The sequence below is a fragment of the Lynx canadensis genome, chromosome B3 (assembly GCF_007474595.2).
Source record: "Lynx canadensis isolate LIC74 chromosome B3, mLynCan4.pri.v2, whole genome shotgun sequence".
Taxonomy (NCBI): Eukaryota; Metazoa; Chordata; class Mammalia; order Carnivora; family Felidae; genus Lynx; species Lynx canadensis.
The window spans coordinates 4,600,645-4,615,158 of record NC_044308.2 but is presented as its reverse complement, the minus strand read 5'-3'; the positions used below and the strand labels follow the sequence as shown (position 1 = coordinate 4,615,158).

The 14,514-nt window shown below is 49.7% G+C and overlaps 2 protein-coding genes across 2 annotated transcripts in view; both read right to left on the bottom strand.

The window, feature by feature from the left end:
- Window positions 1-438: 438 nt before the first annotated feature.
- On the bottom strand, window positions 439-8,915 carry NMB (neuromedin B). The gene is made up of 3 exons (XM_030317314.1): window positions 3,192-8,915; window positions 2,408-2,580; window positions 439-716 (listed from the first exon to the last, which is right to left on the bottom strand). Exons 1-3 carry the CDS (start codon window positions 3,346-3,348, stop codon window positions 552-554), a joined length of 495 nt encoding a protein of 164 aa, XP_030173174.1. The 5' UTR covers window positions 3,349-8,915; the 3' UTR covers window positions 439-551.
- Window positions 8,916-12,164: 3,249 nt separating this feature from the next.
- SEC11A (SEC11 homolog A, signal peptidase complex subunit) overlaps window positions 12,165-14,514 on the bottom strand; it is a 40,586-nt gene continuing 38,236 nt past the window's right edge. Inside the window, exons 5-6 of the mRNA XM_030317311.1 lie at window positions 13,099-13,156; window positions 12,165-12,689 (exon numbers count right to left, since the gene is read on the bottom strand). Of these exons, the coding sequence (XP_030173171.1) occupies window positions 12,639-12,689; window positions 13,099-13,156 (109 nt within the window). The 3' untranslated portion in view covers window positions 12,165-12,638. The remainder of the gene's footprint in view (window positions 12,690-13,098; window positions 13,157-14,514) is intronic.

Here is a 14,514-nt window from a genome sequence, read left to right as displayed (position 1 = left end):
CAACTCTACCAAAGGCCAGAGAAGAGAGTAAGCAGACAGCGAGGGCTGGATCCTAGCTCGGCTCACTCTCTTGCATGCTCTGAGCACTCCCCTCGAAGCTTGGCGTGGGAATGAAATGAAATGCGGCGAGCAAAACCCCATCTTGCAGTGTAGGCAGCTCCCTTTCACAGGAGAGGAAACATGAGACTTGCCTGTGCCAGCAGGTGGCATGGGTGAGTAAGAACCCAGCGCTTGGCACAGGACCAGGCATATGTAACAGGCCCTGAGTACCTGCTTGCTGAATGAGCGACTGACTTAGGAGTCCTCAGGAGGCTGGTGTCGTGAAGTTTTCTTGGCTTCTTGGAGCCAGCTCCATCTTACTGAGCATCCTGTCCTCCAGTCTTTCGGCCCCCCTTTCCCTCCCATGCCCTCAAACATAGCTGGAAGGAGAGGATCAGACATGCTTCATAAAGAGCTGGGTTTTATTCACAACTTCAACAGGGAAGCAAGAAACACAGCAGGGACATAATTTGTGTCTGCATTGGCAATATTCCTGGCGACACAACCAGAAATCACACTAATGGAGTCACAGAGATTTGAGGCCAGGTTTTACGTCCAGATGGGGCCACTGCCAGGGTCCCGTTCAGCTCCTCCCCTGGGAGGGCACGGTCCAAGCCACGTCGTCGTATCTTCCTCATTAATGGTGTCACTTCTGCACCACTTGCACCAGCAGCCTCCTGTACCGAAGGGGAACACACAGAAGAACTGACCTGGGCGGAGGGGGGAAATGACAGGGGCATCCTGCCATTCCTAAGTGCTAGGCGTCCACAGAGGCAGGCAGGGGCAGGCTCTTAGCCTAGGCAGCCTCCCCCTAGCGCCTTTCTCCCAGAAGAAAAGGTGGGAGGGGTCGGGGTGGTGGTTTCCCAGGGTGACAGCCCAACCTCAGAGTGATCATGACAGTCAAGGAGATCACAGAAGTGAAGTCCATGTGCGTGCCTGGCCCTGGGCCAGTGTCAACGTTTTCCCTCCCCCGCCCTCAGCTCTGCCCCAGACCTCACTTCTGAAGCCCCATCCTCTAGTGCTAGGTACTGCTTCCTCTGAGACTTGCTAGTTGGTCTGCATGCTTTAGGCCTTCAAGACCAACAGCCCCAGCCAGAGGTGACATCATCTCCGTTCAGACTCAGCCAGCCCAAGCTCCTGGCCCTTACATCTGAGGTCCCCAGGGGCTGGCCATTCTGTGCATGAGGAGGACCAGGCATGCTGACTGGGGCTGGAGTTAGACCTTCTCTAGGGAATGCCCCCCTCCCTTCCTTCAAAAAGTGTGCACTATATGCTGGGCACAGTGGAGGTATGAAGGTGAGTCTGTAACAGGTGCTGCTGATAGCTCCTGTTTACGAAGTGCTTTCTATGTGCCAGGCGTCATGCTGAGCATGTGACACAAACGGTCTTGTTTAATATGAGATGGGTGCTATCAATCCCATTTTATAAATGAGGAAGATGAGGCTTAGAGGGCTTAAGTGACATTTTTAAGGTCACACAGCTACTAGTTAGGTTAGGAGCCTAGCACGCTGTCCCCAGAACCCACATTCTACCACATTACACTGCCTTCTGCCCACAGTAACAAAGTACCGGGAAGGTTGTGTGGGGTGGGGGCCGCCTCAGGAGCAGGGAATGAAGAGCTGCCCTTCTACCAGGCCAGAGACCAAAGCTGGCTTGGCTCTACTTTGGGGCCTTGGATCTCATAGGTCAGTGGTTTATGACCAGAGGTAATCTGGCTCCCTCCCCCGACCCCCTCACAAGAAGGCCTCCGGCAATGTCTGGAGGCATGTTTTTCTGTTGTCACAACTGGGCTGGGGGAGGATGCTCTAGTGGATAGAGACAAGGGATACTACAAACTTCCTACAATGCACAGGACAGCCCCCACAACAAAGAATTACGCAGCCCAGGATGTCAAGAGTCCTGAGGTTGAGAAACCCTGCACTGAGGGTCACTGAGGCAGACGAGTGACTGGGAAGAGCACTGGTCAAGGCGAACAAGGTCTGGACTCCGTCTTGGATGCTGACTCTCCTCCTCTCTGGGCCTCAGGGTCCCAACTGTAGCCGTAAGTATCCCCGAGGCACGGCAAACGTGGACAGCTGGGGTGGGGCAGGCCTGGGGGTGGGGGGCACGTCCTGCTGCAAGAGGGTGGCTAGTCCTAGGCTGTGACTTTAGACTGAGGACTCGGTGAGGGGGAACTTCTTCCCTACTGGGAAGGTCAGCTTCCTTTCTTCAAAGTCTTCTCCCTTTGAACTCTGGATCATGGGGAGAGCCTGGAATCCCTGGCTTTCTGGGGCCCATCATACCTTGGGGAGAAGTCACAGCCTAAGCCCCGTGCTGGAACCAGGAGCAGCTGGGTCTCTCCTGGTCCTGAGGTGGGAGCCTGGCTCACCTGGGGGTGAGGTGCTGGGCTGCTAAGGCTCACGCCCAGAACTTTCTTTAGCAGGAGGATCCTGGGCAGATCGTGACTCAGCTGCCGTCTCTGGTCCCTCAGGGAGATGTGGGGAGCTGTTCCCAAGAGGAATGGGCTGGGGGTTTCCAGACTCTTCTTGCCCATGAAGTGACCTAGAAAGGAGGTGCCAAGGCACGAGGAAGGTGGGGAGAGAGGATCCCATCTCAGTGGGAAAGTTCCCCATCTCTCCCAACTTTCAGTTCTCATGGCAGGAAGACCCACGGGCAACCTTCCTCCTCCCTCTCCTCCTCACCAAGGAGCCACAAACACCCCGGGGTTGGTAGCACAGCCCACCTCCGCTTTTCCTGAACAGGAGAGGATGGCACAGCTGGAAGGAGGGAAACTCTGCCAGCTGTGCTGCCTGCTTTCCAGGGGCCCGGCGAGGACAAGGAGGAAAGCGGAGAAGGAAGAAGTGTCTGCCAGGTGCAGGGGCAGAGAAGACGCACCAGAGGACACAAGAGGATTCAGTAGACTCTTGCCTAAGGCCAGGGGCACCGGCTGGCAGGCAGATCTAGGATCCAGCCCCAGTTCTGCTTTAACTGGCTGAGCGATCTCAGCCAAGTCACTGAACTGTCTGGGTCTCAAGTTTTCCATCTATTAAATTAGACGGGTTCCAGGGTCCTCATCCGCGCAGACCCCAGAGTCCGTGGCTGAGGAACGGCCTGAGAAGGGAAATGGGATCAGAGCACGGAGAAGGGCGCTTGCGCGGGTCCCGAAGACTTACCGGTGGCCCAGAGGTTGCCCCGCGGGTGCACTCGGATCTTGCTGGCCCTGCTGCGGGGCTCCGGAGAATCCCAGCTGAGCGGCGCGGCGCCCGCAGCGAGCAGAGCGAAGAGCAGGAGGCCGCCTAGCAGCCGAGCGCCCCCCGCCCGCAGGGTCATGGCTGTGCCCTCGCCGAGCCTCCGCCCCGGCGCGCTTCGCAGCCACTACGGCCGGGGCCCCAGCCTTCCCTCCTTTTAAACCCGCGCTCCTCGGGGGGCGGAGCCTGCTCCGAGGAACCCGCCCCTGGCGCGCTCGCGGCCGCCCCGCCCCCGCAAGATGCGAGGCGCCGCGCCCGTCGCTTCGGCCACCGCCTGGGTACCGCGTCCGCAGGGCGGGCGCCCAAGCCCACTATCTTCAGGCAGAGGACCCCCCACTACGGGGAGGGGGGGCGGGGCGAAGCCCGTTCCCCTGGCCGCCCCCTCGCGTCTCCCACTGGCTTTCGGGCCACGAGTGGTTACTTCTTGGAGTCTCTCATTTATAAGGCTAGAAGTGGGGGCGAGGACACTGGCGCTGCAGTGCCCAGCAAAGTCCCGGGCACCAGGCGAGCCATAAAATGCCTGCCAGCCCTTCCCTCTTCGGGAATACGACCCGTGTTCACCCTACTCTCGGCCCTCTCACCGCCAGCTCACCAGAGGTGATGTCGAAACCACAGCAGGTGCTGGGGTGGGCAATGCAGAGCAATGGATGGGGGGATAGTGAACACCCCTCGCCCCAGGAACGGACGCTCTACTTGGGGGGCGACCAGCCTATCACTTCGGCCGAAAGCGGATCTCTGGGTCAGGGAAGTAGAAAGAGCACCAGACCAAGAGTTCATATGCAAACCGTGTGACCTCGTTGAAGCTCACTTTCTTCGGCTGTAAAATAGTAATAACCACGTTGCCCCGTTTTTAATAATTTTACATTTCTTAGCACAGTCACGTTGTGGCAGGAAGCAGCAGTCCTGCAGACGGCCCTCTCACAGCCAGCACTCTCCTCCTCCCAAGTCCACACCTGTCTTGGAAAGAACTTTGGGTCAGTGGCATCACTTAATGAGTAAGACACTGTGCTCCAGAATAATACTTTTATTTTTGCTTAAACGTTCACTAAACACCAATGTTCGGGAGCATCAAGGTAGGCACAGTAGGGAGACAGAGGGTAATTCCCAGCTGCCAAGGGAGTTTACCGTCTCATTGGAGAAACAGAGCACCAAAGGAGTGAATGATGGGGGAGCGTGAGTGCAGACCAACCCGGGGTTCTGGGCTCTTCCCTGAAACACTGCACAGTGTGGCTGTGACAGAACCTACGCCCCAGTGTGGCTCAGTAATGCTGCTCCGTATTATTAATCTCACACGTATCCAGCGCAGCACGGGCTGCTAACTCTATGGATCACCATCCTAAACGGGAAGTGTATATGAGAGGCTGGTTGTCATGCTGAATTCCCAGGAGCATGACATACAGGACAGGGACACTCCATTTCTGGCCCTGGCTTTTCCCCCCAATCTCCTTGCTTCTCACCCCCCACCCTGGCATTTACACCTCTCTGCATTCTTGTCACTGTTTAGCTGTGGTGTACAGATATAGCTCTTATCACCTTCCCATCACAACTCCCTCTGTGACCCCCTCCCTCTCCTCTGGCCCACGGATGTAGAAATTAGTGGGAACACACACGAGGAACCTTATTTGGAACCTTATTTGGTAGGTTTATCTCTCATTTTATAACTGGAAACAGGCTCAGAGGTTGAGTCACTCGCCCAGACGTCACACCAGAATCAGACTTCGGGTCCGCTTGGATCACTCTGTCAGGCCCCCAAAGTCATGCGGGCAGATGCTATTTCCCTAAGCCACACCCACTCCCATTTTACCATCAAAGTGTAACCATCTCAAAGCTGGTTTGGATTTCTCAGGGGAGAAAGGGAGCAGGCACTGAATTCAGAGTTTGCCCTCGCTTCTAAAGGTGACCCTGGGACCGTGGGTTCTGCTCTGACAGGTTCGTTTACACTCCAGACAAGCCTCCTCTGTCACAGCATGGGTCCACAGCTACAAGACTGTCCCCAGGGGGATCATTTTATCTGTCAGGCTAGCACAGCAAGCACGGGGGCCTGAGAACCCTGCAGAAAGAAGCAGGGTAGAGCCCCACCGCCAGCCATAAAACACTGTCCCAGGGATGAGCAGCACTAGGCAAGCAGAGGGGGTGGCTTGCCCAAGACCACAATTCCAAGCTCGATGCCCCAGTGAGCGTGCTAGGCTCTGAGTTTAGAACGAGGACCTCGAGTGCCCGCTGCCTGTTCCCCAAGTCTACTGTGATGGCAAGGGAAGTCTAAGGGCTGCCATCCCACTGGGAAGACGGACAGTGAATCATCTGGAGGCTCGTGGAGAAGCTCTTCGGTGCTCACACTTGGCCCTTCCCAGGTTTCTACAACACTCAAGGATATCCGAAGGCGCAGAGAAGATTCACAGGACAATCCAAAAGATGATTGAGGGGTGAACGATACACGGCAAATCCTCTTATAACCAATGCTGATGAAACATTTAAACTGCACCATGGTTTTTAATCAAAGATGGCTTTGAATAAAGGACACATGTATTATTCTTTGCTATATTTTCATTAAATTAGGATCAATTACAAGTTACATCTTTTCACAACTGCATCTTTTCTGTTGTTGTTTTCCCAAAGTACTTACACGCACGTTCCTTTGATCACTGACACTATTTTGACGTAGTAAAGATTGGTATGACGCCCATTTTATAGATGGGTTAACGCAAGGACAAAGCGAGTTAGTCACACAGAAACTAATAAACAAATGGAGAAAACCAGAGTGGACTTCACACACGTGAAAGGTGCAGAGGACAACGGGGGAAGGGAAAAGCAGAAACTTAGACACACACGAGTCTGGTGAAAAGGAAGGACAGTAAACCCAGAGCTGCTCAGAAAAGGACGCTGTAGGAGCACTGGTGGCACACTCTTGAGCACAGATCTGTGCCCGTGTGGGCCGGGAGGCTGAAGAGAAGCACACTGAGCTGTATCTCAGGTCGTGCTCAGGAAAGCCGTGTAGAATCAGGGAAACGGCAGAATCCTTAAGAGAGGAGAGGAGACTCAGGGATGGAGGATACAATTTCTCAGCCAGAGGGAGCACATAAAGATTAGCTACAAAATCAGAACACTAACCGTTAGTAAGGAAATACTGCAGAAACCGAAACTGCCAAAACACAAAGTGGTTTTTAAAGGCAATATTCAGAAAAAGAGAAAATCCCTCCATCTGACAAAGTGAGGGCAATCCCAACGGTGGCTAAGGGGGCAACGCAGCTGCTGCTCAGGGACGTCCCGAAAACCCGAGAGAGGGGGCGGCCCCAGGCCCAGCACTCATGTTACCTGGGTGGAACCACCATGTACTTCAGGGGACATTTCAGTAACTGAAATAAATACCCCTTAAGGTCCAGAGCGCCTCACTATTTCTAAGCGATTCGCTCATCTGAGCAAGCCCACAGGACAGCCTAGAGCCTCTGAAGAATTCCCAAGAGCCCTGTAGGCGTGGGATCTATTCCAAATGAAAGGGTCTCATCAGATAAGACAGAGGTACAAGGACAGGGTGATGACGCCTAACAGCGTGACATGAAAACAGCAACAGGCAGGTCTCTTAACTTCTGGTTTCTCTTATGTAAAATGCAAGTTTATTCTGAAGACTGAATGAGAGAAAATAAAAATCTGTCACAGATTCAAAAGCACTTAGCAGAGCACATGGCAGACTCTAAGTACCCTGTCTTATTAGCTGGGTCCTGGGAAAAGCAGAGCCTGCCTCACATCTGAAGCCCATTACAGGGGAGGGAGGGATCCCTGGGTAGCCTTTAAAAGTGTGTTGACACCACAGTCAGCAAAATGCCTGTTACACTGCAAGCCGTCTGGTCGACTAAAAAGGCTAGCATATTGACCTCAGCTTTTGGCCCATTCCAAGAGACAAGTTCTAGAGCGATTTCTCTTTTTTCGCTTAAATAAGTTGTCAGGCTAAGTCTCATGCCAGGGATTTAGTTGCCCGCCTGACACAAATCCAGAGTACGAACTCTCTTAACTAGACTCCTTGATTTAAAGCTGGAATCCAGCTTATCAATCTAAATTAACTGGCCAATTAAAGGAAAGGGAAATGACTCTTAACCAAGAGTAGGTACCATTCCAGAAACTCCTAAGATTCGTAGAATAGGGATTTATAGTTTAAAAATCATATTCTCTCCCTCCACATATGATATGTATACATATTCAATATAATATAACTGTATATGAGAGTCATATTCAATATAACGTAACAGCATATGAGAAGGAAGTCAGTCTTGTCTTTACAACAAAAACGAGAAAAAGCAAGAGAAAATATTCTTTGCTGGAGAGGATGGAGGTTGCATATAACAGACCTGAGGGGGGAGTTGGCCAGAATGGAGAAGAGGGAAGAGATTTTATGTTTCTTAAAAGAGGCCATGAGTTTTAAAAGGTTAAGGAACACCGTTCTACAGGAAAGGTGCCGGGGGCTCCTGGCTGGTTAGACGGGTAGCCGGTGTTTGGCGAGGTGGCTCTGTGCGGAAGCGGCCGACCATACCTGTACTACAGAACGTTCTCTGGAACAGTTACATGGAAATCATGAGGCTACTCAACGTAGAGATTACTGCAGAACATCACCCAGTGCCCTTGTGGTGGGGTCCCAGAAGAGAGATGTCTTGGTCCTCGTGTACCATTACAAGGTTTTTTGGCGTTGTTGGTGGTTCCATTTTATGTCCATTCCATAAGGCACAGAAACGACTGCCTCCCTGTTTACATGAGCCGGAAGGAGTTGCGAACCAAGTCTACGGATCTCCTCTGGCAGACGGCGGAATGTCTGACGTGTCTTGTGATCACTAACCCACCTCTCGTTTCATCCTTTCCTCTCCCACACTTGGTCCCACCCTGGACTCTTCAGTTATGTTATATCTAATCACATGGTGGGTACCACGCGTATCTTGATAAGCTGTTCCAAGCCCTTCCTGGAACAAATCCTTCTGGAACAATTTATTTATCAATCAATAAATCTAAAACGTGCAAAGCACTGTGACAGGGAGGAGAGGGTACACAAGGATGAGCCACAGGCTGGCCTTGTCTCCACGCCTCTCAGGAACCCGTCGGGATGTGGGACACACACATGACGCACCACTCTGAGCGCGCTGTTTAGGAGGACGTGGACAACGGGGAGGGGCGGGTTGGGAAAACAAGAAAAAAAGAAAAGAAAAAAAGAGGGCTCAAATCAAGTCCTGACGGCACCGAGCAAGAAGCACTAGCAGAGAATGAAACACACTCCTCCCCTGAGCTCCCTCCGCGTCTGTAACCCCACTTATGGGCGCCCTGTGGGAAAACTGTTCACATGTGACTCCGGTTAAGGCATGGAGTTCCTAGCAGTTCCCTGCCTTACTCAACTTTGTACCCCCAGGGGCAGGACCAGACCTGGCACAGACTAGATGCTCAGTAAGTGTCTGCCGAGTGCAAAAGCTGTTAGCAGGTGGAGAAGTGAGCAGGCGCTCTGGGCGGAGCGACCAGCATAAGCAAAGGCTAGATGTCTATCCACTGAGACCAATGTCAAGGGTAGAAGAGCTGAGAAAAAGTCCTATATGACACTCGGAAGGCAATGTCTTCACTATTAAAAAAATTTTTTTTTTAGTGTTTATTTGAGAGAGAGAGACAGAGAGACAAAGTGAGACAGAGTGCCAGCAGGGGAGGGACAGAGAGAGAGGGAGACACAGAATCCGAAGCAGGCTCCAGGCTGTTAGCACAGAGCTGGATGTGGGGCTCGAACCCACGAACTGTGAGATCATGACCTGAGCCGAAGTCGGACGCCTAACCGACCGAGCCATCCAGGCACCCCCTTCACTACTTTTTTTTAAATAATTCCTGCATATTCTAGTCTTTAATGAACATTTCTTAGTTACAGAGAATTCCTTCTATGCCCAGACTCAACACTTGTGTGTTAAGGCTCATATTTGTTGTTTATTTCTAAAAGTCTATCTGGTATTACTTATAGTTCTAGTAAGGGAGAATGCTAACAAAGATACACTTTGCCAGAAAATAGTCTGAATAGGCCATCCTGACAGACAGGGGCATCTTGAGGAAGGTGGACAATCCATTTAACTGGCTAGAATCAGCTGGATCACTCCAGAAGCTCAACAGTGATAAATGTCATAAGAAGGGTGCCCTCAGATGCTGAGATAGCCCTACACATTGCCCTTAGAGGTTGTATGGACTTGGTAACACACGAGAACAAATGACCAAAATATGCACTTAAAGGTCACAGAGCCTTTACTCTCAGCCTAGGCTCTCTGAGAAGCCTCGGACTCTTTAAGAAAGGTGACAAACACCAATGCTTCTCCCGCGGAGAAAGAAAATGCAGGAAGAGTCCAAGGACGAACACAAAAGGGAAGAAAACAGGATTAACATAAAAAATTCTAGAAAGAGAACATGCTGTTTAAATGGAACCACGGGGAGAGAAAGTTTTCAGATTCAAATCTGGCAAGAACAAGATAATGTACTTACTAAATAACAGGAAAGTGCAAATCACTTTAATGATTCATATGCTCTGCCCCAGAATAACAGCTCAACAATAATGCTGCCCTAAGTTACCGCCTCTGGCTCCAATGCATGGTTACGCTGAACGTTTAGAACAAGCTACTAGATGTTACTGGGACAGCACAGTACAGCGTCTGTAAAACAGCGCCCCTGTATTAGAGGAGCCTGCAATTTGATGGGGGAACTTGCAGCCATGTCTACAAACTTACACATCATTTATGGTCCAAAAAGAGACACTTTTTAAACGGGGCACTAAAATTAATCAACAAGTGGAAATAATCTTAAACAGGCACAGACTGGCACGCAGCAGGGAAACTGAGACATAAAGTCACCAAGCAAAGGGAACCACTGACTGTGTTTCTCGATTCAGGTGATGGCAATGAGAAGTGGAATGACAGGGGTAAATGTAGGGCTTTTAAGTGACTAATAAATATGGTGGGAAAATGAAAAATCTATGTGACCACTCCTGCGAAGAAAAGGTGAAATCTGGAGGGGGAGTTTGCAGGAATGGCTATGAGCTTAAGTTTAAAGAGGGGACAATCAAGTGGAAGCATCCAGAGGGAACAAAGAGACATGGGCCAGAAGTGAGGACAGGTATTTGCGAGTAACTTGTAGAGAATTCCTCGCTGGGCTGGTGACAGTTGGGTGAGTCACAGCCGAGAGGCAACCCCAAGATCAAATTCTCACTTGAAGTTTTATTGATCTTGATGGCTCTTGGATCCCCGACACTCACAACGGGCAAGCCCTCCGAACTGCCCGCTAGCCTAGCCAAATCTCAAAGAGCTTACAATTCCATAAAACACCAAAATGAACACCTCTGGTGTGCCAGCCATTCTCGAAGAGCTTTTAGAACACATTACGCTGACTGATAGATAATACAATTGCCCAGCTTTAAGTCAGTCTTAGGTGTTAGCACTAAACTAGACAACACACAAACGGATAACATAAAACCTCTCTCCCAGTATAATCTTTATTTTTGGCTGGTAGAGTGATTCAAATATTCCTGAATGATTTGATTGCTTCGCACACAAATTCAGCTGTTGCCTCCAACAAGAGCATCAGCACAGGAGCAAAAACAAAACTGGGTGTGAAAATATGCAAATGAGGAAAATATTACTGTCTTAACTGCGTAAGCGTGTACAGAGAAGATATCTGGACAGCTGAGGATACAAGTACGAGGATGCTTACACTCAGGCAGGCTAGGATCACAAGGCACCCCAGGGGCAGCGAAGCACACTGCTTCTCCAGGGTAGTCCCCAAGAGGACGCTACAGAAACAGAGCCTGGGCAATCAGGCCAAGCAGTTAACCCCCGTCCTCTGCGGGCGATCAGGAGGGAAGAAATGGAGTGAATGGCAATTTTCTACCGTTCTGCACACAGGAGACTGCTGCCACATTCTCGTGGCGCAGGAGAAAACCTAAGTACAATATAAGCCTCACGGGCAGATTCAAAGAAGCACTTGTTAGCAGGGATTTGCCAAGTTTCATACTCGGCTGAGATCATTAAGAGCCCACGTCCAAAGTCTCAAGGCTAAAGCCTAGTTAATGGATTTAGGATGGCACTACTCCCTGTACGGGAGAGCTTCAGAAGATTAACTGTTCTTACTTTTAAACTGTCTCTGTTTTTTAATGGTAAGTCCATCAGCATTAAAGTGTGGACCGATTCCTACTTTAGTTGAGCAAATAATGGAACCTGCTCATTCAGCCCCACACAGAAAATTTGCTTACTTTCAGGTTTCACATTAAAACAAGAAGAGAACAAAAAGAATCAAGAGTACTTTGTACTTAAAAACACACTGGCTTACCCTACGCTAGCCATTTCCCGAACTGCCTCCATATTAGAAGAAGAAAAACACAACCGGGCCTGGCATTCACCACTTTAAAACCCTGCCTTCCTGAAGTCTGCATCAGAGAAAAGCGAAGCCAGGCACTTAAGAGAACAGGTTCAGGCAAAGTAGTTTTTAAAAAGCAAGGAGCATGCCTGGCCTCCAGCACCTTCCTCTGGCTTCCTCCAGATGCCGAAACACACTGCCACCGTGTAGAAAGGGCTGAGAGTCTCAAGTGAAGAAAAGGGCAGGAGCCTTTACAGCACAGTGAGGGTTTTCTGAACCTTCCAGCAACACAAACCGCGTCTCTACCCATCTGGATCACACCCCAGTGAAGAATCAATTTCACGGCTAAGAGATTTCCTACGAATGTCAACGGGCATTGCTGCTCCACAAAAACAAAAACAAAACACACACACAAACAAGAAACAGTGGTTGGTATCAGGACAACCTTCTTAGCTGAAGGACTGTTCACATCAAAGTCTGTATCTCCCCAAGGGTGCTAAGAACCGGCAGAGGAAGGCAAAGCTTTCCCGACAAACACAAGTCAGGGATAAGGGGTTCGATATGCAAAGTCTTTTATTTAAAATTTGAAAAGTTAAGACTTACGACCACCTCAGTCTACGCCATTCCCACCTCATAGGGAGGAATGACAGGTTCAGACTCGTGCAGAGCTGCATGAATTTACAGAACTCTGTAGGCACTTTAGAAGTGAAGCTTGGCTTCAAAATACAAACACTGGGGGCTTTGGCTCAACCTTTTAATATAAAAAATTCACTGATGTACAAAAATGTGAAAGTGTGACAATGACAACATATGAAATCCTGTGATTGAGAGTCCCCTCGAGAGCGCGCCATGGTGCCCGTGCACCCGCCCACACATACCCTGGCGTGGAAACAGAAGCTAATGCAAACCATTGCTACCAAGAAGCGCCGACATGAGCGTTCTCCACTCCACCAATCACAGACCAGTATCTACTCCGAACATTCAGTAACGAAAAGTACGGCATCTTCCGGGAACAGCAAGGCAGACTTCTTACTCACGATGGACCAGCACAAATAAACCCAGCAAAAAGAGTACCGCGTACTGGAAAATAAACACAGAACGTCACAAGTCAGAGGAGCTTTTAAAAGTTTACAGGTCCTCAGAGTTCATGAATAAGCGGGTCTTTGTGGCCATGATAAATTACTAAATTATCCAACTAGCTGGTAATCCCTTTAACAGTTTTCCAAAATTAAACAAAAGATCATATATACATATTTATTAGAGAGCAAAAAAGAGAGAGAGTGTGAGTGGGGAGAGGGGCAGAGGGACAGAGACAGAGAAAATCTCAAGTAGGCTCTATACTCAGCACAGAGCCCAACGCGGGGCTTGATCCCACTACTCTGGGATCATGAGCTGAGCCGAAATCAGGAGTCAGACGCTCAACCAACTGAGCCACCCAGGAGCCCCAAAAGATCCCATTTTTAATGAAACAAACAGTGTAGGCTCTTACCTTAAATTTAGGGTAGTCATTCATGAGGATCGTCACAATCCCAATATAAGGAACAAATCTAAACAAACAAACAAAAAACTGATCATCACAGAACTCCCCAAGCAGCCATTCTCATTAACCAAATATTCTCAATTATCTTCCACAGAAAACTAATTTTTCAGTTCACAAAGTCCATTCGCACAGACTGTCCTAGAAGATCCTTTCAACAACTCATGTGACAGGGAAGTTAGGAATATCACCATTTTATAGATGAGGAAACAGATGCTCATGCTTGAGGTCCATGGCTTCTGTGGCCAAGAACCAGAACCAGATCTAAGGTCTCAGGCCTCTACATGGTGGCTCTCAGGCCACATGCGGACTCAGTGCTAGGGGCTGGGTTTGTGGTCGTAACCCTCAGGGAGTGGTCAATATCTCTGGGGAGACAAGGCAAACACAGCCAGATTGTTATAAGGTACTTCACAGTAAATGTCCAAAAAGAGAGCGAAAGAGCTCCATTACAGTACTGAAGATTTCAGCACCCTCTCATTTGTTCGCCACCTGTACTCTGGCTCTCTTAATCCTGAACCTTTTTCCAGAACAGTTCAAATCACCATATGCAGCAGACCAGTCTCACCAACCATCTTCCTTCACATGTCTGCAGAAGCGGACTTTGAGGACCACAAACTTTCCCTGGAACCCCTTCCTCCGTGGTTTCTCTAACACACCACAAATCTATTTCTCTACCTACCTCTCGGCTGCTATCCCTTTGGTGTTTTTTTCACTAGTCTTTCTTTCCCCTCGCCCCTAAAGTTTATCCCCTGAAAACTAGGTAAAACCACTGTTAAATAACCTCATAGACCTGATATATTTCCTTTGAAGTCTTTACCACAATATTTTTAAAGTTTATTTATTTATTTGGGGGACAGGCAGAGTGAGAGAGAATCTCAAGCAGGCTCTGCACTGTCAGCGCTGAGCCCAACATGGGGCTCGAACCCATGAACCACGTGATCATGATCTGAGCTGACATCAAGAGTCGAACGCTTAACAGACTGAGCCCCCCAGTTTTTTTTTATTATGTAACTAGCTGCACAACTAGCTACATAGCGTCTGTCTCTCCTACTAGACTCTAAGCTCTGTAAGTGCAAAAACGATGCCAGTCTTGCTCCCCCGTGTATCCTCAAGGCCAAACATAACACCTTGCACCGGTCGTAGGCATCGAGTAAATACTGCCTGACTGAATGTTTGCATGTCCAGGCCTCTTTTTTCCTCTTTCCCTTGGAGACCTCATTTGCTCCAGGACTTCACTTCTCCCCTCGATGCAAAATACTCAACTTCCTAAGAATTCAGGGGAGAGAGAAAAGGTCAGCAGGGGCCGTCAACGTGGAAGGAGATGGCAGTTAGCAAATGAACAACTTTCTTCTTTCTCCTCCTGTTTTA